This window comes from Marmota monax, unplaced genomic scaffold, assembly GCF_021218885.2.
Source record: "Marmota monax isolate L192 unplaced genomic scaffold, Marmota_monax_Labrador192_F-V1.1 WCK01_AAM20220418_F8-fsc00013, whole genome shotgun sequence".
Classification (NCBI taxonomy): Eukaryota; Metazoa; Chordata; class Mammalia; order Rodentia; family Sciuridae; genus Marmota; species Marmota monax.
In genome coordinates, this window is record NW_026692202.1 from 25266618 (window position 1) to 25289359 (window position 22742).

General features: G+C 33.0%; 1 protein-coding gene across 4 annotated transcripts in view; it reads left to right on the plus strand.

Annotated features, from left to right (window-relative positions):
* Window positions 1–22742, plus strand: part of Ibtk (inhibitor of Bruton tyrosine kinase) — an 84366-nt gene that overhangs the window by 21455 nt on the left and 40169 nt on the right. For 2 of the 4 annotated variants that reach the window (XM_058575932.1, XM_058575933.1), the window contains exons 9-19: window positions 1558–1681; window positions 3458–3635; window positions 5379–5553; window positions 6080–6151; window positions 6734–7333; window positions 10147–10233; window positions 11244–11326; window positions 11412–11449; window positions 11810–11906; window positions 20410–20511; window positions 22553–22670. In XM_058575932.1, coding sequence (XP_058431915.1) covers window positions 1558–1681; window positions 3458–3635; window positions 5379–5553; window positions 6080–6151; window positions 6734–7333; window positions 10147–10233; window positions 11244–11326; window positions 11412–11449; window positions 11810–11906; window positions 20410–20511; window positions 22553–22670 — 1674 coding nt within the window. The remainder of the gene's footprint in view (window positions 1–1557; window positions 1682–3457; window positions 3636–5378; window positions 5554–6079; window positions 6152–6733; window positions 7334–10146; window positions 10234–11243; window positions 11327–11411; window positions 11450–11809; window positions 11907–20409; window positions 20512–22552; window positions 22671–22742) is intronic. The other 2 variants (XM_046432137.2, XM_046432144.2) reach the window with 1 other exon arrangement.

Sequence of the window (22742 nt, forward strand, 5' to 3'; positions counted from 1 at the left end):
TATTTGTAACTTGTTATGTTTTAGTAATAAGCAGTAAACTAGCAGTCGGTTAGAAAACAAAAAGTTAAAATAGAGAATCACAATGTTTTTAGCAAGGATACTTTTTCCAGTTGGAGTTTTCTTTAGTTTATAAACCACACTCATAATGTTTTACCTGTGATTTTTTTTTTTTCATTTTGAATGATGGAAGGAGCAACTGCTTAAAAATAACTGTGAAGTAATGTAAATGCAGAATCCTGTACTTACATATTTCAGTCTCTTGTAGTTGATTAATGCATATCTGATTTGATAGCATTGTGCTGCTGCTTGTATTCATTGTGTCATTCCAAAGTATACAACTCTTATGGAAAATATTTTTCAGACTAATATTTTATTAATTTAGATAATATTTTATTATATTGTACAATTATAGAAAGAAATACAAGTACAGAATTAATTTTTGCACCAATGCAACAGATTCTTGGGAAAATATAGTTCAACTAATGGAAGCAGTTGTGGGCAAGAATTCTAGAGAACCATCTAAGTTTTAAGGCAATTAGGGACTTAAATTTAAATGCAACAAAATATACTTTGTTCATGTAAAGAGGTGGTAACTTAAACAGATACCATACTTGAAATTAACTCATGATCAGAAAATGCCAAGCATCAGTTTGTCATAATTTATCTTCTCTATATAATAATTAGAAAGTTACTTTTGACATTAATTGTAGGTCATAGTTCATTAATAGAAACATGAAAAAATGAACAAATGTGTTTCTTTAAATTGACTAGGTTGTTTTATTCCTGCCATGAGGTGATATAAGTTAGTATTTTTAGTTAACATTTATAAAATTGCCCTTGTACCATTAAATTACATACATATATCCAAGTTTTCACTAGGACAGTTCTTTTGTTGTAGATTATTAGGACATAGTAATTTTGGAAATATTTTTTTTTAATGCAGGTAAACTATTTGAAAGGGAAAATAGTCATTGGGATAGCAGAAGGTAGTTTTCACAATGATGCTGTGCACATCAGATATACAGATATAGTGAAGTGTGTGGCAAATGTATAAATTTTTAATTAGCAATAGTGATGAGTTCCTATTTTAAGATTGACCATATTTAAAATTAATCATGTCTCATTTTGAACTTTTTTGGTTTTTGCAGAGCTGGGGATTAAATTTAGAGCCTTGAACATGCTAGACAAGTACTGTACCACTGAACCATATCCCCAGCCACTAATTTTGAATTTTACATATTTTTCTATTCAAATGGTTATACGTATAGGAGATTGTAGCCTTACTTAAACTCTAAATGAATGTATGCATTAGCAAGTGGGGTTTAGGTATTGAATGTGTATGTGAGTAGAGTCTTTGAGAGGGAAGAACTTGCCTTACGAAAGTCAACCACCAACTTAAAGAAAGGAGAGACTGGTGATTCCAGAGACCAGATCATTTTACTTCATCTTTCATAATAATTGCCTATTAATTATTATCTGATTAGTTATATCTTTAAAGTTAATCATGTTTACTTTAGAGAATATATTAATTGAGGAATTTTTTTCTTTTCCATCCAGACAACTAAACTTGAAAAAGGTTCTTGTGTCTGGGGGTTGTATGGAATATAAGGTTGATCCGGAACATTTGAAAGAAAATGGGGGTCAAAAAATCTGCATTCTTGCAATGGATGGAGCTGGAAGGGTGAGTGTATTTATGTAAAAGCTCATTTGACAGGCATAGGAGATCTAACAGTGTGAGAATGTTTTACCATTTCTCTGATGATTTCTGTTGACTTTCTTACTTATTTTTGACATCTGATACTATGTAATATAAGCTAGTATTTCAGAGGAAGTATGACAACATTTAATCTAATGTTCACAGTATTACAGTGTCAAACTATAAATTAAAATTCTATTTATTGTTCTTAAAATGAACATAAAGAATTTTGATGAATTATTAGGTATGCACACTGAGTATTGATAAGTGGTGTCGGATTGCATAGCTAAGGGATGTCATGTAACTACTCTTAAAAAGTAAAGACTCAGCAGCCAATATTGCAAATTTGGTGCATAATTGGAAAATTTTCCCTCAGATTTAGTGTTATACAAATGTTCACATTATATAAATGCACAGATTATAACTATTCACATTATGTATGTAAAAGCTAGTATATTTTCAGATCATTATATATGAAGAATCTTACCTCTTAGTTTTAATTTTACTTCCCTGTACAAATATAGCTGTACATTTATCTAATAAGATGGTTAATTTGAAATATATTTTCAATTTGTATGTTTAAATGTATACTTAAATATGCATTGATATTTGTATACCATATATAATATTTTAAATTTATAATAAAACTTAGAAGTGTTTAAATTAAAAATTACATTTAAAAAGAAATGCATTGGTAACACTGAAAAAATTATAGACTTTGGCCAAAAAATTCATAGTTTTCTGTCTTTTTTGCTTATGAAGTAAAAAATAGGAATGTTTTCTGTCTAAAAAGTGCTGTAAAATTAGACATTTTGGAAATTGAAGAATTAATCATAAATCTCTATGTCTGGTTCATTATTGGTGTAAATTACTGTCATTGATAATTCTATAGATTTTTCATGAAAGTAACATGTATGATCTTGGTGGTTACTGTTTGTGCTTTAGTTTTTAAAATTTGATGATGAGGGAATTAGTCTCAAAAATCAGCAGTTTTAATTTTTCAAATGAAAGCATACATGGAATGCCAGTATAGAAACAGATACAAGAGTTGCTTCCCTGCATAAAGCTGGATTAGGAAACCTAATAAACTACCTTTCCTTATTCTCTCTGTCTCTTAGCGATTGTCCCAGATTCACTTCTCAGGACCACTGGGTTTTGCCAGTACCATTTGAAACCATTGAACTCTTGATGATTTTTTTCTCTCTCGAGATTGTGTTTGAGTTACTTGTCTGAGTTAAGCACACATCTACTTTTTTTTTTTTTTTTTGAGAGTTTACTTTGGATTTTCATAGGGTGATTTTCAATCTTGCAAATAGATAGCTATAGTAAACCTGAAATTCAGGTTTTAAGATTTTGTTTTTCTATAGCATTGTACCAAATCTATTTGTCCCTAATAAGTAATACTGAAAATTCTTTCTTTCTTTTTTTTTTTTTTTTTGGTGGTTCTGAGGATTGAACCCAGAGTCTTGTACATGTGAGGCAAGTACTCTACCAATTGAGCTATATTCTCAACCCCAAATTATTTCTTATTAAGAGGAGTGTCTTTGAAGTAATTTTTAATGCTTCATGTTTGCTTAATGTATTTTTCTGAAAGTTCTTTCAAATCAGCTTGATTTTTGTAGTATTTATTCTGTAGAAAAATGAGCATTAAAACATACTATTTAGAGCTTTTATTTTGACAATATTGTTCCTTGACTTCAGATTTTACTTGTTCAGCTGCTGTGTTGCTTTATATTCTGATGTGATTTGGTTTTATTTTAGGTATTTTGCTGGAGATCAGTCAATAGTTCTCTGAAGCAGTGTCGATGGGCCTATCCACGCCAGGTCTTCATTTCTGATATTGCTTTAAATAGAAATGAAATTCTGTTTGTCACACAGGATGGGGAAGGATTTAGAGGGAAATGGTTTGAAGAAAAAAGAAAGAGTTCTGAAAAGAAAGGTTAGTTCACATATGTGGACAGCACATTAAAGTCCCTTTCAGTTAACTTAACAATATTATTAGGTTTTACCTTTAGTCATTTATGCAATATCTTTGTGATTTGTTTCTTAATGCTTGTCTCCTATTGGACTGTAAGTTCAGTGATGACAAGGGGGCACATTCCACTGTACCTTTAGCATTTGTCCTATTTCCTGGAACATTGTAGTTCCTCATTAAGTCATCTGTTGAATGAATAAATTTAGTTATTAAATGCTAAAAATATATGTAATAAACATTTTAATTTTGGATAATTTATTATTTTTTGTATTTTATTTATTTATAGATTATTCAAATCTGGTAACATTTAAAGTATATTTACTGTGTGCTAGAGACAGGGAGAAGTTTTTTTGTTGTTGTTATCAGGGATTGTACCCAGTGGGCTTAAACACTGAGCCACATCCCCAGCCCTTTTTGTATTTCATTTTGAGACAAGGCCTCACTAAGTTGCTTAGGGCCTCGCTAAATTGCTGAGACTGACTTTGAACTTGCAATGCTCCTGGCTTCAGCCTCCTGAGCAACTGGGATTACAGGTGTGTGGAACTGCTCCTGGCCAGAGAAGTTTTCATGATGTGAAAATATGAATCCCTGTTCTCAGGGACTCCTAAGTTTATATATACATGGTTCTGAGATTGATGCTCATAGGCACGTAAGTTTCTTAAGAACCTAGAAATTGGTGGTGGGGGAACAAGTGTTAGAGAAAGACTAGTAGAGCTTCCCTAAGACAGAAATAGAGGGAATTTGAGAGAGTAACTAGAACACAGGTTTCACTTGTAAATACTGAAAATTCTTAGAATTGTGTCTTAGGCAATGTTTAGTAATTGAATTCATGGTCTCATGATCCCATGTCTGGTTTTTAGTTTTAGTAAATGGTTATTTTCAACACCCCATATTCTCTGTCTGGCACATCTAATGAGTTACTGAATTTTGTTTCTTCTATCTCAGATGCTTTTGAAATCTTTTTACTTTTCTGTACATCAATTGCTACCAACTCAGTCTATATCATTTATTCATTTTTTGGAATGTAAAGTAATACAGATTCTTTATTCTTGTGTACTTTAAAAATTCTTCACATTTTAGCTAGAGTCATCTCTTCATATGCAGATTTCATGACTCTTGTGGAAGCACTATATAGTTTGCTCTCATAGTTTTGATTTGACCTGTAATGGTACATTCTTGTTTAATGTCTTTCTAGATTGTGTACTTACTGAGGGTAGGGATGTTTCTTTCTTGATCACTAAAGTATCCCTACAGGTCGACACATGATCACTGTATTACAGTAGTACAGTATAGTCATTTAGGTATTTGCTGAATAAATGCAAGAAAAAGAAAAAAGAAAGGAAATAAGTAGGCAGATTATGAAGACAGTAAGTTTATATAGTTTAAATGTAGGTTGAAGAGTTTTAAAAACTAAAATATTACATTAGCCTTTTAGAAAGAATTTTGGTTACAATATGAAGGATGTTTTTGCTCAAAGAAATGAAATCATGACCAATTAAGAATTGATTCACTAAAAATTCTCTGTAATACAACAAATATTTAATGTAAAATGTTGTGTTGAAGAGGGTATGTAATGCTTCAAAATAATAAATATAAAAGATATTCCATATTTTTTCCAATTGTTTTTCTATTCCTTTTACTCCTAAATCATTTTAATAATTCCTGTAAAGCTTTGATTAATTGTAGCATATTATTTTTTTTTGGCAGACGTTTTATCAAACCTACATAATCCCTCATCAGATGGGTTTTATGCTTCTGATACAAATAGTGTGTATGAAAGAATTCGACTTGAGAAACTTTCTTTTGCTCATAGAGCTGTTAGTGTCAGCACAGACCCAAGTGGATGCAACTTTGCAATCCTGCAGTCAGATCCTAAAACAAGGTATACTTGTAATTATTAAATTTCATTTTTAGAAGGAATGATGACTGGGTTTTCTTTTGTTTTCAGTAGTTCCTAGTACACATTTGAGTGCTGTTGCCAAGTCCTGTAGAGACCTTAAGACAAACATGTTACCAGGATAATCCAAAGGTGGAATTTGTTAATACTAGATAGGAATGATTAGTGTTCCCTTTAGTTTGTAACCTAATGCCTATTGAAAATATTGAAGATATGTATACATGCACATGTATAATTTGTTTTTAGTACTTTATGCTGTGTTCTTGAATTCTCAAATTCTGAGAAATGTATTATAAATATTTCTTAGCAGTTTGTGAAAATCTCTGACCCTTGCATATGATGGGAATTGACAAAAAGAAGAGGTGGAGTAGAAACATCTATAGCATAGAATCCCACTGCAAATTTCCTACATCACATTAATAGACAGATAGGTTAAGATAAGAACCAAGGGTGTTGTTGAACAAAGAAGTAGTCTTGGCAGTAGGGTGACCATCCATTCTGGTTTGCTCAGGTCTGTCCTAGTTTTAGCAGTGAAAGTCTCATCTCCTGGGAAACCCTTCAGTCAAATCAGGAAAGTTAAAGGGTAAGTTGGGAATGTGTGATTACATTGATGTAGTTCTGAAAGAACCAGTATTACAAATTGTTTGTGTATCTTAATATTTATTTTGACTTGAGTGTGTAACATATTTTTTGATTTGGGACTTAAAGTGTTCACTCAGTCCTTGGTTTGTGTTTCTTCACTTGTAAAATAAGATATTTGAAAGAGGAAAAATTGAGAAAATACTCTTTACTCATTTTTGAATGTTTTTAGTTGTGTTTAGTAATTTAAAAACTTTATGTGAAACATCCATTTGAATTTACATTGCTTAACATTTCATTGTAGCAACAGGGAATATTGCTTTCAAAGGAAAACTTAATTCTTGTTGTTTTAGTATGAGAGAAAAATACAAATAGAAAAAGGAACAGAAAGAATTAAGATTGATACAATTTCTAAGACTTTGTGGTATTTTTATATTTGAGGACTACCAAATTAAGAAAAAATCTAAATAAATAAAATTTTCTAAGTTTAATAAATAACGTCATTTGATTTTCAAAGGAATCAACCAGGGATGCTTTTTTCTCCCAATTTTCTTTAAAGTAAAAATTATTTTTGTTCTACTTCTAGCCTTTATGAAATTCCAGCTGTGTGCTCATCATCCTTTTCTGAAGAATTTGGCAAACTGTTGAGGGAAGCAGATGAAATGGACAACATTCACGATGTAACATTTCAAGTTGGCAACAGAATCTTTCCTGCACATAAATATATTTTGGCAGTGCGTTCTGACTTTTTTCAGAAATTGTTTCTTTCAGATGGTACCACTTCAGAATTTTCAGATGTTTACCAGAAAGATGAAGATTCTGCAGGATGCCCTCTCTTTGTGATAGAGAAAGTTCATCCTGAGTTGTTTGAGTACCTTTTACAATTCATATATACAGAAACTTGTGACTTTTTAACTCATGGCTTCAAACCACGAATACCCTTAAACAGAAAACCAGAAGAATATCAGGGTACTCTGAGTTCTCATATGAATAAAATGAATTGCCATGAAGATGATAATCAGAAGACAGCATTTGAAGTTTATAAAAGTAATCAAGCTCATAGAATTAGTGAAAGGCAGAAGAGCAAACCTAAATCTAAAAAAGGAAAAAGTGCCGGGGAAGATGATCCTGTAAGAATGTTGCAAAATGTTGCAAAGAAATTTGGCCTCAGTAATCTGAGTAGTAGGTATGACTCCTTAATATCTGTCTTGGACCTGAATTCTCCTGTTTAAATATTTTTACCTTTTCTTTTTTTGTTTTCTTATCCCCACTGCTCCCACTCCTTTTTTGGGAGAGGTTCATTGATGTGTTCTGTTTTCTAGTAGAGACATCTCTGGGGGACTCCTTGGTTTGGACATTAAAGGGTAGGAAGGCTGTTAGAGGATTTCTGCCCATTGTGGTATGGCTCTCTAATAGGGATCTACAGTGACAAGCAATGTGGTGTGCTAGAAAGATCTTGGGAATTAGAAAGACTCATGAAATTATGCTCCTTAGTCTACTATTACTGGATTGCTGGCTGGGGCATATTTAATAGTTTGCTTGTTGCCGCAGTCCGGCTGGCTGCAGCAAAATAACCGGGGGGTGACGAATAACTTGTGTACGTTGATACAGCAGGAGTAGGAGCCGTTTATTGCAGGACAGGAGCAGTATTTATACATTCCACACAGCTTATCTAATTAGCATAAACTAGATACAGCAGTCAACCAATCAGGAATCTCCACACTTAATGGCTCGCTTTTGTTACTTCTCAAACCACTCCCTCTGGCATTTTGCCAGGCACCATCCAGACTTGTTTATGAACTCTAACATTCCCTTGGCAAAATGCCAGGTGTTATTTTGACTTGTTTACAGACTCTAACATTTCCCCCTTTTGTTTAATTTAAATAACAACCATAGTGGTTTTTACAGAAACACCATAAATAACCTGCTACAAACAGAAAGGAAGGATACAAAATGCCACAATACCAAGCCACTTGATGGCTCCATGCAAGAAGCCCTTGGAAAAATTATACCAGCAATGACACCGTTTGCAAAGATACTGAGTTACAATTTGTTATAGATTACAGTTTGTTGTCTCAGTCCAGGTAAAGTAGTGTCTCAAATAGATTAACTCACAGTCCAGGTAAATCATAGTCCAGGTAAGTTCTGCAGGCAGCTAGCTTAAATCACAGTCCAGGTAAGTTCTGCAGGCAGCTAGCTTAAATCACAGTCCAGGTAAGTTCTGCAGGCAGCTAGCTTGATCCGAAGTCTCGTCCGTTTCTCAGCCGAAGTCTTGTCCGGTTTTCAGCAACACTGGAAATTCTTCCACCTTGGTCTTTACCGGCACTGGGACGAAGACAGGAACTCCGGATGGCTAAAGAAAATCCTGTAGCATTCTACTAAGAAAACAACCTTCTGAACAATTTAGTACATTATCTCGAGGTTTTTTACATTTGAAATAAGCATTAATAGTGTTATTACTCATTAGCTTCCAGGTGTGGGAGAACCATTGTAGCTTAGTTATTGGCATTGAAAATGACCAAACATCAGGGACGCTGGTAGCGTCTTCTGCCAGCTGTGGCATCCTGGGCAGCCCCAGATGGCCCTGGGGAGTGTCCCGGACTCAAACTGCTACTGGGCACAGGGAGCAAGAGCCTGCGAGACTGTGCCTCCAGGTCAGGTCTAGATTTGGGCTCGCGGCAGTGGAAGAGCCAGCTCCCCGGCCAGGAGGCGGGGAAGGGCCAGTCGCCGCTGCCTCTTGGAAAATCCTTGTTGCGCTGTGACCGGCTTGCACACTCAGCAGCCGCCTCTCTGCTTCACGCACCCTCCGGTAACGAAAAGTATTTAGTAACAGCCTTTTGCTGCAACTTTTTTCCTGATAATCCTTCTTCTGAATTTTCTTTTTCTTTCTGACTAGAGTTCCTGGGCTTCTATCAACACATGCCCTAACTATTCTTGGTTCCACTGGGGTGCCTTCTTCCCTTAGTAATTTACTTCTCACCCCTTCCATATTTTCATCACAAAGACAATACAATACACTGAGACAAAACAAGACACAAACATACTGTATCAATCTTCTCCATTTTCTCGAAATGGCCATTTTTCCTCTCGCCCTATGTGCCTAGGGACGAGCAGATTTGCTCCCGTCCTATCTATGGACGGGCAGCTTTTTTTCGTCACTTACCCCCGAGTGTCCCGGGGCTCCCCGTACGGGCCACCATCTGCCGCAGTCCGGCTGGCTGCAGCAAAATAACCGGGGGGTGACGAATAACTTGTGTACGTTGACACAGCAGGAGTAGGAGCCGTTTATTGCAGGACAGGAGCAGTATTTATACATTCCACACAGCTTATCTAATTAGCATAAACTAGATACAGCAGTCAACCAATCAGGAATCTCTACACTTAATGGCTCGCTTTTGTTACTTCTCAAACCACTCCCTCTGGCATTTTGCCAGGCACCATCCAGACTTGTTTATGAACTCTAACATTCCCCTGGCAAAATGCCAGGTGTTATTTTGACTTGTTTACAGACTCTAACAGCTTGTAACTCATGTTCTCAATATATAGTAGGGATAATATTCACCTCATGTTATTGGCAAAGTTTTGTTGTATAGCATATGTAAAGTGCCTGAAACAGTATCTGTCACATTATAAATCAGATTCTTTGTTATTCTCTATTTTAAGACCTTTTTGTTACTTGCAAAAGAATAACATTAATTGAGGATTGTGAGAAGGGGAGGAGTGTATATAATATTTCTATTTAACAATGCTGAAGGACTTTGTGCTATATCTTTGATTTGCTATTTTCAATAATGATATTGAATATATTTTTAATTCTAATTAAAAGCAAAGAAAAATTAATTATTCTTAAATGTTATAATGGGGTTTGTTAGATACTTTTCTAAATGATGATATGATTATGTTCAGATATGAACTAAATTGTTTGATTTTTGTATGTTTGTCTTTTAATCTTGGTAGTGGAGTGTATCCACTTGTTGATTTTTTTTCTTTTCTTGATAGGTTAGATGAAGTCAGATTTGAAAATGAAAAAATTAATGTTATTGCTAAGAAAACTGGTAATAAACTGAAACTGAATCAGAAAAAATGGTAAGTTAGATAATGAAGATAAACTTTCATGTCTGGATTTTGGTGTACAAATGTAGAAATCAAAGATCTTAGGTAGATATCCTCTTACCTTTTCTAGTCTTCATTTTTGGAAATTTTAGAGAGCTATTGAGTTAATGGATAAAACATTAACTGCTCAATAAGACATTGAAGGAGTTCACTCTTTCTGATGTGAATTTAGAAATTTTTTTTTCTTGCTTGAATTTTATATCTTATTGTTAGTAGTATTTGATTTAGTCCTAAAAACCAAATTGCATATTTCCATCATTATGATGACTATTTCCTTTAGTATACTTTTTTCCATGTATAAATATGCTACTCTAAGTATATTTATTATCAAAAGTTTCATTTTAAGTATTTGTAGGTGAAAAGTTTTGGAGAAAAAGAAACTGTGTAGGTGTCCAGACTCTGCTTGGCACAAAATAGGTACAAGTAATTGAATTAAAGAACTTTAAACATGGAGTTGCTTTAACTCTTGTTAATACTTTACATGGAAATAAAAAAGTAAAACCAGGAGAAAGTCTTTTTTGAATATTTATTTGTGCTCAGTTTTCTTTTCAAATGTTATCTTTTTATTAAGACTTAATTGTTTTCCCTGAGGTGGAGGGAGATGAAGTATGTTATTTATATGTATATCCACAAGATTTTTATTCTCTGCCACCTTTATCTAAAACAAAATATAAAGTTAAGTCAAATCCTTTGATATATTTTATTTGCTTAATAATGTAAAGAAATCACTCTTGCTTCAATAAACATTTTTTTTTTCTTTTGGTACCAGGGTTTGAACTTAGGGGCACTCAACTGCTGAGCCACATCCCCAGCCCTATTTTGTATTTTATTAGAGACAGAGTCTCACTGAGTTGTTTTGTGCCTTGCTTTTTGCTGAGGCTGGCTTTAACTTGAAATTCTCCTGTCTCTGCCTCCGGAGCTGCTGGGATTATAGGTATGTGCCACACCCAGCTTCAATAAACATTTTTATTTTTATTTTGCAGTTCATTTCTGTGTGATGTGACCATGAAATCAGTGGATGGAAAGGAATTTCCTTGTCATAAATGTGTTCTTTGTGCTAGACTTGGTAGGTATATTTTTTGTTAACTGCTGATTTATTTGTTTTAGTCTTGTTTCACTATTCTTATTACATCAAACTTTTTCCCTTTCAGAATATTTTCATAGTATGCTGAGCAGCTCGTGGATTGAGGTAAGACTTAAATAGAAAGCACCTAGGCAAATAACTAAAATTCTTTACACTTAGAAGTTAGAATTGATGATAAAAGGCTTTTGAAATCAAAATAGTCTTGTTTTTATCTAGAAATGTGTTAGGAATGCTAGTGTGTTCCTTATTTTCTGAAATTTTCTTTGTTCATTTTTTGTTATTTTAATATTGAATGTAATTTTAGCTTTGTGTTTTATAGATTTATTTTTTGCTTTTAATGTGATTTCTTATCCAGAGTTTTTCATATCAAATAACTCAAGTTAGAATATAGTCGTACTTTATTTTAAACTTTACAATAATGTTTAAAATTAATTGTTTTCCTTTATTTTATCTTAATTTACCTAGGCTTCCAGTTGTGCAGCTCTGGAAATGGCAATACATTCTGACATACTGAAGATTATTTTGGACTACCTCTATACTGATGAAGCTGTGGTGATAACAGGTACTTTTAGAAAATTTTAGATTGTGTATAATAAAATAATGATAAAATAAACATAAGACTTAATTTTGACACTACTTTAAATAAGCTGTCATTAGAGGCTTAATTTAAAATAAGCAGTAGGATGATTACTAACAGTGAAAGTACAGAAAGAGTTTTCAATATCCCTTGAACTCTTTGAGACTTGTATGTAATATTGAGTGGTGTGCTGCAGTCTGGCTGGGCACAAAATCACAAGCCACCACACAGCTTGTAGATTCAAACAGCAACTCTTTATTCCCGAACTCACACCAGCCATCTACAATCACATTCTGGGGAAAATCCACGTTCTCTGCCCAAATCCACCCCCACTGGGCTTCTGTCTCCCCAAAAATACTGTCTGAATCCCGTGAGAATTCAAGGGGAACTCAGGCAGCAGGATACGCCCTATTCCCAGCAGGAATAACCTTAAACCTGGAACCACCCTAAACCCTGATAGTCCTAAACAGGATAGTCCTAAACCAGGAACACCCTAAACCGGGATCCGCCCTGGTCCTTGAGCAAGGTCACCTTAGATGCAATGTCACTGCAAAATGTCCTATTTCCAGGAGTCCTTCAACTAAGCAACATGGGGTACGCTGGCAAGGAAGTTGTCATACCTACTTGGCTAATGGCTCCCAGCAGTGGTGTATGGATTGAGGTCAAGACTTAAATAGAAAACACCTAGGCTTTCTATTATATTTAGCAGTTCCATTTTCAGCTACTCTACAGTTGAGATGAATGGAGAACAGGGAATATAGTTTTGTCAAATTCCTTACTTAAGTTGTTTCTTGCCTATTTCCCCCCTTGTAATAACACACCAGAAGTGAAAGAAGTAGATGAAGAATTGAGCCAAAATTTATGAAGAGACTACATTTATATGCTTTGTCAGGCAAGACACCATATTTTAGTTGTACAACATCAGGTTTCTTTAGTTGTTGGAGTGGTATTGAGTGTTCTGTAATATTATTTTACCATTGTTTTTTAGCCTTAGCTGTATATTAAGGATAAAAAATTTAAAGTTTCTGCCTTTATTTTTAAGACACCTACAATCTAATGTAAAAAACGACTACATAAGAAAACAAGTATAACTAAACAGAGTAACCCTCTAAAAAATGGGTACATTTTTGAGAAACTAGCGTCTAAATATATGTGGGGAAATCTGAACAGTGTTTGTAAAGGAGGTAGTATTTAACTGAGAACAAATTTTCTAAAGATTTGTGTACTTTAAGAGGATAGTGGAAACATTGGTACTTTTCTTCTATTTCTGTCATTTTTTAAAAAAAATTATTATATGCCATAAAGTTTATTCTTCTAAAGTGTATGATTAAATGGTTTTTAGTATATTTCAAAATGGTATAGCTCAGCATTTTCTAATTCTAGTGCATTTTCCTTACTCTAATAAAGAAACCTTTTACCCAGTAAGCAAATACTTTCCACTCATCCACCTTCTGGTCCCTGGTAATGACTAATATACTTTTTTCCTTTCTCTATGCCTTTTCTGCACATTGCATAAAAATAAAATGAAACATTATGTGCCCTTTTATGTTTAACTTCTCTTACTTAGCATTATGTTTTCAATTATTATGTTATAGCATATACTAGCACATCATATTTTCTATTGCCAAATAATATCCTTTTTGTAGATATACCACATTTTATTTATTCATTCATTAGTTGATGGACATTTGAGATATTTTCACTTTTTAGCTATAAGGAATTATTTTTGTGGGCTTGTGTTTTTGTTGTTTTTAAGCCATATACCTAGAAGTTAAAGCGCTGGGTCATATAGTAACTCTTAAGTTAGTTTTTAGGAACTGCTGAACTTTAAAAAGTGACTGTTTTAACTTTCTTACTGGAAGTGCACATTAAAGTTCCATTTTCTCCACATCCTTCCGATACTCTTTAATGTTTGTTTTCTTGTAACTTCTAGTGGGTGTAAAGTAGTATAACATTGTGATTTTGTTTTGCATTTCTCCAGTGATGTTGAACATCTTTTCATGTGTTTTATGACCAAATGTGTATCATCTTTGAAAAGTGTTTAAAAATTTGGGTCATTTTTATTTCAATTAGTCAGGTTTTTTTTTTTTTTTTTTTTTGGTGCCAGGGATTAAACCCAGGGGCACTTAACCACTGAGTCACATCCCAACCCTTTTTACTTTTTATTTGGAGACAGGCTCTCACTTAGATGCCTAGGGACTCACCAAGTTGCTGAGGCTGGTTTTGAACTTGTGATCCTACTACCTTAGCCTCCCGAGTTGCTGGGATTATAGGCTTGCGCCACTGTGCCTTGCTTGTTTTTTATTATGTTGTAAAAGTTCTTAAATACCCTGGGTAGATTATCGTATATTTTTCTTGTTCTCTGGGTTATATTTTCATTTTCTTTATAGAGTCTTTTAACATATAAAAGTTTTAGTTTTGTTGAAGTCCAGATTACCTATTTTTACTTGCTGCTCATGCTTTTGTTATCATATTGAGAATCCATTGTCAAAGCTGAGGTCATGACAATTACTTCCTGTATTTTCCTCTTAAGAGGAAATCATGTCGCTCACATTAGAGTCTTTGATTAATTTTGCTTAATTATTCCCCCAGCTGTATTGAGGTATAATTCACAAATATGAATTGTGTATATTCAGATATACAAGGTAATGTTTTGACATATGTATTACTTGTGAAATGATTATCATAATTAAACTAATTAATATATGTATCACCTTAAATAGTTAATTGTTTTTTTTGGTGGGGGCAAGAATGCTTAAGATCTCTCTTGGCAAATTTCAAGTGTACAACACGTTATTATTAACAAACTTGTCACCTAGCAGACCAATAAGTCTCTAGAACTTACTTGTTTGTAGTACAATGTGCAATGTTCTGCATTTCTCCCATCCCTGGCCCTAGGTAACCACTTTTGTAATTGAGTTAGTTATTTTTTTTGTGTTGTGGGTTAAGGGTCCAACTTCCTTCTTTTACATGTGTTTATCTAGTTGCTGTAGTATCATCTTAAACAGGTTTTTATTTCCCCATTGAATTGTTTTGGCACTTTCCTCAAAAATCAGTTGATTGTAAATGTAAGATTTTATTTCTTGTTTCTCAGTTCTGTTCCATTGATATATTTGTGTCTTTTGGCCAGTACCACACTGTCTAAATAACCATTGCTGTGTAGTAAGTTTTGAAGGTGAGAAATGTGAGTCCTCCTCCTTTATTCTGTTTCAAGATGTTTTGGATCCTGACATTTTCATATGAATTTTAGGATTAGTTTGTCAATTTCTGCAAAAGAGGTAGCTGTGGTTTTAATAGTGATGGTGATGAATGTGTAAATCAGTTTGAAGATTCTTACCATCAACCATGGTTGTCTTTCCATTTTTTGTCTTTAATTTTTGTCAGTGATTTTTAAGATAGCTTTCAATGTACAAGCCTTGTTTTTCTTTTATTAAAATTATTCCCAAGTATTCTTTTTCCTGCTACTTTTAAATTGAAATGATTTCAAATTTTCATTTTTGGATTGTTCTTTGCTACTGCTTAAGATAGCAATTGGATTCTTTCACTAGTTCTGTTAGTTTTAAGTGGATTTCTTAGGATTTCCTTTATACAATATCATGTTATCTGCAAATAGAGATGGTTTTACTTCTTCCTTTATAATCTGGATGCCTTTTATTTCTTTTTCCTGCCTAGCGACTCTGACTATAAGAACTTCTTTTACAGTGTTGTGTGGAGTCTATCCTTGTGTTGTTCCTAATCTTAGGAGGAAAGAATTGAGTCACTATTAGTTAGTTAGTTGTAGGATTTTTTATTTATTTTTTTTTTGGTAATTGTTTATCAAGTTGGGGAAGATTTTTCTATTCCTGGTTTGAGTGTTTTTATCATGAAAGGGAATCAGTCTTCATTAAATGCTTTTCTGTGTCTCTTGAGATGATTTAAATCACTTTTTCTGTCCTTTAGTTCCATTTTTGTTCATTATATTGGTTGATTTTTATATGTAGAGTCTTTCATTCTGGGAATATTCTACTTAATCATGTGTAATTCTTTTTTATGTTACTGGATTCAGTTTAGTATTTTTTGTATCTATAATCATAAAATGGATATTAGTCTTAGTTTTCCTGTAATGTTTCTGTTTGGCTTTAGTATCAGGACATTGTTGACATCATTGAATGAGATGGAATTTGTTCTAACATACTTTTGAAGAATTTGGGGACAATTGGTGTTAAACATTTGGCCAAATTTGTCAATGAAGCAATCTGATCCTGCACTTTTCATTGTACAAAGATTTTTAATTACTAATTTAATCCCTTTACTTATTGTAGATCTGCTCAGTTTTATATTGAATCAATTTAAGTAATGTGTGTTCTACAGATTTGTTCATTTTATCTGGATTTTTGCTTTGTTAGCATACAAATGTGTTCATAGTTTGTAGTGTCTGTTAACCTTTTTTACTTCTGGTTGGTTTTATCAAGTTACTTTTTTCTTTCTTGATTTTGGTAATTAAAGTCTTCTCTCTATTTTTTTTATTGATCATTTTCCTAAAGATTTGTCAATTTTATGATTTTTTTTTTTCATAAAACAACTTTGAGTTTTGTTTGTATACCTTGTTTTTTTATTCTTGTTTTGTTGATTCCAGCCTAATTTTTATCATTGTTTTCTTTCTGCTTGCTCTGTGTTGGCTTATTCTTCTTTTCTGTAGTTTCTTAAAATGGAAGTAGACTATTGGTTGGAGATCTTTCTTCTTCTTTATTACTGCCCCCTTTTGTGTCAAACGGATATTTTCTCCTTTGCTTTTGAAATGCTCTTGTAGAAGTAATTTTTTAATGGTTACTCTGGGGACTGTAATTAATATCATAAGTTAAAACAATCCTGTTCGTATTAATGCTAACTTAATTTCAGTATCATTTAAAAAATGTTGTTTCGTTATAGCACCCTTTCCTTCCTACTCCTTTGTGCTATTTGTCATTCATATTATACCTTTGTATATTACATGCCCATCAACATGTATTTGTTATTGTTTTATGCAGTTGTAAAAAAAAAGGTTAAGAAGAAGAATACATTTATATTTTTATACTATCTTTTTTACTTATTTGTGTAGTTAGGTTTATGGATGTTCTTGATGGATTTGAATTATCTTTGAAGTGCCCTTTTAGTTCCGTTTGAAGTTCTACTTTTAGCATTTCTTGTTAGAGCAGATTAACTAGAGACAAATTCTCCTTTTTTGTTATTAATCTGTGAACATCTCAATTTCTTCATTCTTGAAGGATAGTTTTGCTAGATAATAGAATTCTTGGTGATGGTCTTTTTGTTTTACTATTATTAATATGCCATCCCATTGCTTTCTCATGTCTTATCAGATCTTAATCTCATTGAGGATCCCTAACACATGATTAGTTGTTTCTCTCCTGCTGATCTCAAGATTTTCTTTAGTTTCCAACAGTTTATTGTATCTAGATGTGAATACCTTTGAATTTACCTTACTTGGAGTTTGTGTGCTTTTTGGATATGCAGATATATTTTTTAAAAAAATCAAATTTGAAAATTTTTCAGTTATTATTACTTAATATTCTTTTTTTCCTTTCTCTCATTTTTTCCTTCTGGGACTTTCATTTGTATCTTGGTATGCATAGTGGATCTCTATAAGGACTTTTGGGTTTTGCTCATTTTTCTTTCTGTTCCTTACATTAGGTAATCTCAACTGACCTTTAACTTCTCTTTAATGATATTCTAGTTTTAACCCTAACATTGTCTTCATTCTTTAATTTTTTAAGACAGGGTTTCTTTTAGTTCTTCAGACATATTTAAAATAGGTGATTTAAAGTCTTATCTAGTAAATCTGAAGTCTTCCTCAGCAACAGTTTCTTCTGCCTACTTTTTTTGTGTGTGTGTGTGCATAGGTTATACTTGAATTTTTTTCATTTCATCTTTCATAAAGTTTTGTTGTTGAAAATTGGACTTTAAATAATATAGTGTAGCAGCTGTGGAGATCCAGATTCTTACCTCATCCACAGGTTTGTTTTTTTTTTCCAACAACTTTCCTGAACTAATTCTGTAATTTCTTTATTCATCCTTTGTGAACACTGAAATGACTGCTTGGTTAGGTTAGTGATCAGCTAATTATTTGAGAGACATTTCTGTAAATGCCTGGAAATAATAAATCTTCTCACTTTTGTGTGTTGGGGACTTGTCATTATTCTGGCAGGCAGTTTACAACTCAATTTGTTTCCTTTTGTGCACAGTCTCAGTGTAAGCCAGAGGTAAGAGGTAGGGCCTTAAAAAGTCTTTGCTGGGTATGTTTTTAGCCCTCTACTTGTGTATAGCTAGATTCACAGGAATATTTTGGAAGTTTTCAAAACCTCCTATAGACATCTGTATTGGTTTGCTTAGGCTGCCAAACCATACCAAAGAAACTGTGTGACTTAAGTTACATATAGTAATTTTCTCATGGTTTTGGAAGCTAGATATTCTAGAGCATGTTCTGGCAACATTGGTTTCTGATAAGAGCTCCTTTCTAGATTTGCACATATTGCCTCTTGCTATGTCTTCACAAGGCCATTCCTTAATGCATATGTGTGGAAAGAGAGTAAGCAAGGTCTCTGTGATCTCCTCTTAGAGGTATACTAATCCTGTTGAGTTAGGGCTCCAACCTTATAGCCTCATTTAATCTTAATTACTTCCATAGAATCCCTATTTTCAAATACAACACTGGGGATTAGGACATCAACATATGAATTTTGAGGGGCATTATAAGCATTTTGTCTAACAACATTCTATTCTCTAGTATTTCTTTTTAAGGTTTTTTTTCTATCTGCTGCTTGTTTGTTCCAACTGTCATCTTAGGCAGACTCAGTGTTAAAATGATTACTGCTAATTATTTTCTTTTTTTTTTGTATTTTTTTTAAAAGAGAGAGAGAAGGAGAGGGAGAGGGAGAGGGAGAGAGAGAGAGAGAGAGAGAGAATTTTTAGTATTTATTTTTTAGTTTTCAGCGGACACAACATCTTTGTTTTTGTATGTGGTGCTGAGAATTGGAACCAGGCCGCAGGCATGCCAGGCTTGCGCGCTACCGCTTGAGCCACATCCCCAGCCCCACTGCTAATTATTTTCAATAAAGGAAAATGTTGGTCTCATTAGGGAAGCTTTGAGTTAGGTCAAATAAAGACAAGTTATTCTAGTTGAATTTTAAGGGAAGAGCTGACAGGTCAAAATATTGATAGTTCTTTGATAATATTACTTCATAACCACTTTTGTTTTCTCCAGCAGCTACTAGGCTGCTCATTTTCACGGTAATTGTGGATCTATTGGTTTTCAGTCCAGGTTGAGTATCATTTATCCAAAATGTTTGGGACTGTATGTGCTCTTTATTTATAGTCTCAAAATTTTTGGAATATTTCTGTATTGTAATGAGTTATCTTTTGAGATGGGACCAAAATCTAAACCTAAAATTCACTTATGTTTTGATCATACCTATTACAGATAGCCTGAAAATAACTTTACACAATGTTTTTAGTCTGTTTCTGTTTTGACTGTGACCTGTCTCATGAGGTCACGTGTGGTATTTTCAACTTTTGGTCCCTTATAAGTACTCAAAAAGATTTGGATTTTGGATTTTGAATAGGGATGCTTAACCTGTTATACCATGTAGAAAAGGAGAGGAGGGATTGAATAGGAAAAGCTACAATATCCCAAATGTCACTGTTCTTGGAAAAAATTCAGTCACTTTTCTTGAATAAACATACCCCCAAATTACTGCAAGCCTTTGATTTCTAGATAAAGTTGATTTAGATAATTATTGGGAGTCTTCTCATTGCTTTTATGGAGGAAAGGATTTCTAAAAGTTCTTAGATTATCATTCACAATGACCTTCCCTCCTCCATTTTTAAAATCCATTTGCTATTCCTTCCTATTCCTTTTTTTCCTCCTATGTTGTTAGAGATTATTTTTTCTTTTTCTTCCTTCCCCTTTTCTCCCTGTTTCTGTTGTTACTTGGCTGTCGCCTAGGAGCATTTTATAGACTATTGGTAGTATTTAGACAGGGTCTTGCTAAGTTGCTGAGGGTCTTGATTCGTTGTTGAGGCTAGCCTTGAACTTGGAATCTTCCTTGCCTCAGCCTCCTGAGTTTCTGGTATTATAGGCGTGCATCACTGCACCTGGCAGGTGTTTCTAAAAGTGATGTTAAATGATAAATTTATTTTAAATATGAGCAGAGATTTGACTTTCTCTAACAACATAGGAGATTGTAAACAAGTCAGCTATTTGGTAGCCTTCTAGTAGTAGTTGAACATTTTATGGTCTCATGTGAGCCAAGGCATTTTGGTGTATTTTTTCAGCTTTCAACCTAAAACTTTGAAATATTTCAATCTATTTACTTTTTATTTTAATTCTTATTCCAACGTGTGGAAAGTAATCATGTTTCTCTTTCCTAATGTCTTATTTATATCACTTTTTCTCCTAGGAAGGTATAATTGTTATAGCTTAACAAAGTAATGCTTGTTTTCTTTTTCTTTTTAGAATGTCAAAATGTGGATTTTATTTGTAGTGTTCTTGTGGTAGCTGATCAGCTTCTTATAACTCGATTGAAAGAGATTTGTGAAGTAGCATTAACTGAAAAACGTGAGTAATTTTAAATTAGAATATTAATATGTTTTCAGATTGACGAATAACTATGACTCTTTATGTTTACAGTAAAATACTTCATTTTTTTGTTCCTTTAAAAGTGTCAAAACTTTATTACATGTATAAGTATATTCTTATCTCAGAAATATGTGATAATATGCATATCTTTGAATTGAAATATGATGTTAATTTTTATTGCAATGTCATAAAATCATGAATAATAATGTCATTTATTTTGGAATTTCAGGAATAAGAATTTTAAAGCTAAATTTTCTTTTTTTGCTACTTTGCTGGTCTTGGGTATAGTTTTTAGCTATTCATTTTCTACTGAAGGTGGAAGTTTTACATGATTCTTCCATTAATGTATCTCAACCAATTTCATCTCTCAAACTTTTTTCTATCCATTATTTCAGTTAATTTCATGACTTTTCCTGAATACTCCAACTTTGAAATTCCAAATTATTTGTAATTTGTCCCTTATGCCCAGATTCTTTAGCTATCAAAGCTGATTACATTTCCCTCACCTTTTGATTCTCACTGTCACTATGCTAGTTGAGGTCACTGTTAATCATCCCTTCTGTGTAGTATTCTAGTAGTCTTTAAAATGCTTCTCTCCCTTCTACTTTCTTTAATCTTTGTATAGAAAGTAACAATGTTTTTTCTTTGTTTAGATATTTTTAATTGCTTTCTCTAGAATGCAGATTGAATTTTCTTAGCCTGATATGCAAGATTTTATTACTTTCTAAAATCTTGTATTTGTTTTGCTTTATTGATGCTTTGGTAGTATGGAGGTAGTTAAATTTTTCTACTTTGTACTTGCTAGGAGTTTTCTTAGCCTTGTTGTTCTTATTCACTTTCCTTGAGCACCGTGGACCATCTTCTCCTTGGTTATAAAAAAAGAGAACAATAGCCTTGATCTTTTTTTAATAGTAAGAAAATAAAAAACATTAAAATAAAGAACACAACATATAGTAGGTATAAGATATACATATAGGTGATATTTTCACGTGTTCAGTTGACTTTCCTGAACTTCCTTGGCTATTCTGCATAGTTTCCTTTATTAATTCTTTAATACTCCTAGAACCTAGCAAAAGAAGTGTTCCATAGAAGTTTGGTCTTTGATTATTGGTCAATCTTTGTTCCCAAATAAATAATTTTAGAGAAGTTTTTATATGATCCAATTTTATTATTTATGAGAGATGTGAGATGTTTTTATCATTAGCTGAAAGGTTAGTCCGGTAAGGTAGAGACCTTTATTGACTGCCATTTCAATTTTTGAGAGTATAACAGAGAAAGAATTAAAAAAGCATGGAAGAGGCCATGTGTAGAAAGCACTTGTGTTCATCTGTTGGCTGCAGATCAGGGTAACTAAGAAAAAGATAGAGAAGTTCAGGAAGCTAACATTATATGTTACTTAGGTAGAATATCTTAGCAAAATAGGGTTCTTCATACATCAAGTTCCTAGCATTATAACTATCCAGAGTCTTTCACAGAATATATTAAATTCAGCACTAGCATGAATAAGGTAAGATTTAGATGCATTTTCTAAATGTATACATATATTCTGATAGATTAATCAACTTAGTGCATTTTACAGAATTATTTTGTCAGTTCCTCTTAGTCTTAATATCATTTTTACTTTTATAGAAGACAGAATGACTACTCTGCTATGCAAATGAAAAGGAAAGTTGTTCATTAGTGAAAGTTAATAATAAAAAATTATTTGGTGGAAGATTGTCAATTCTTATATATTTGCTTTTTGGTGGCACCCAGTGTTTCTTTTATATTTTGTTTTGCTTAAAATTTTCATTTGTGTGTGTTTTTTCTTATAACCAATCTTTTGAAATTACTTTTGCATATTTGGGTGGAAGTTAAATTCTGTATTTTGCCCCAGAAAAAATTTTTGTATTTTTGGTAAAACAGAATAACCATTGTTTCCTTTGTTTTGAATGTTGAAAGCTTACAAACTTAAGTGTATTTATTTGTTTGTAGTAGCATGCCTTTCATGTAATTTTGTAAATCTTTTCTTTCTTTGTAGTTACCCTTAAGAATGCTGCTATGCTTCTAGAATTTGCGGCATTGTATAATGCTGAACAATTGAAACTGTCTTGTTTACAGTTCATAGGACTGAATATGGCAGCTTTACTAGAAGCAAGGTTAGTTCTGTGTACATATTCTATGACTTTTGCAAAAATGGGTGTTTATATATAATAGTAGATGTTAGTAAT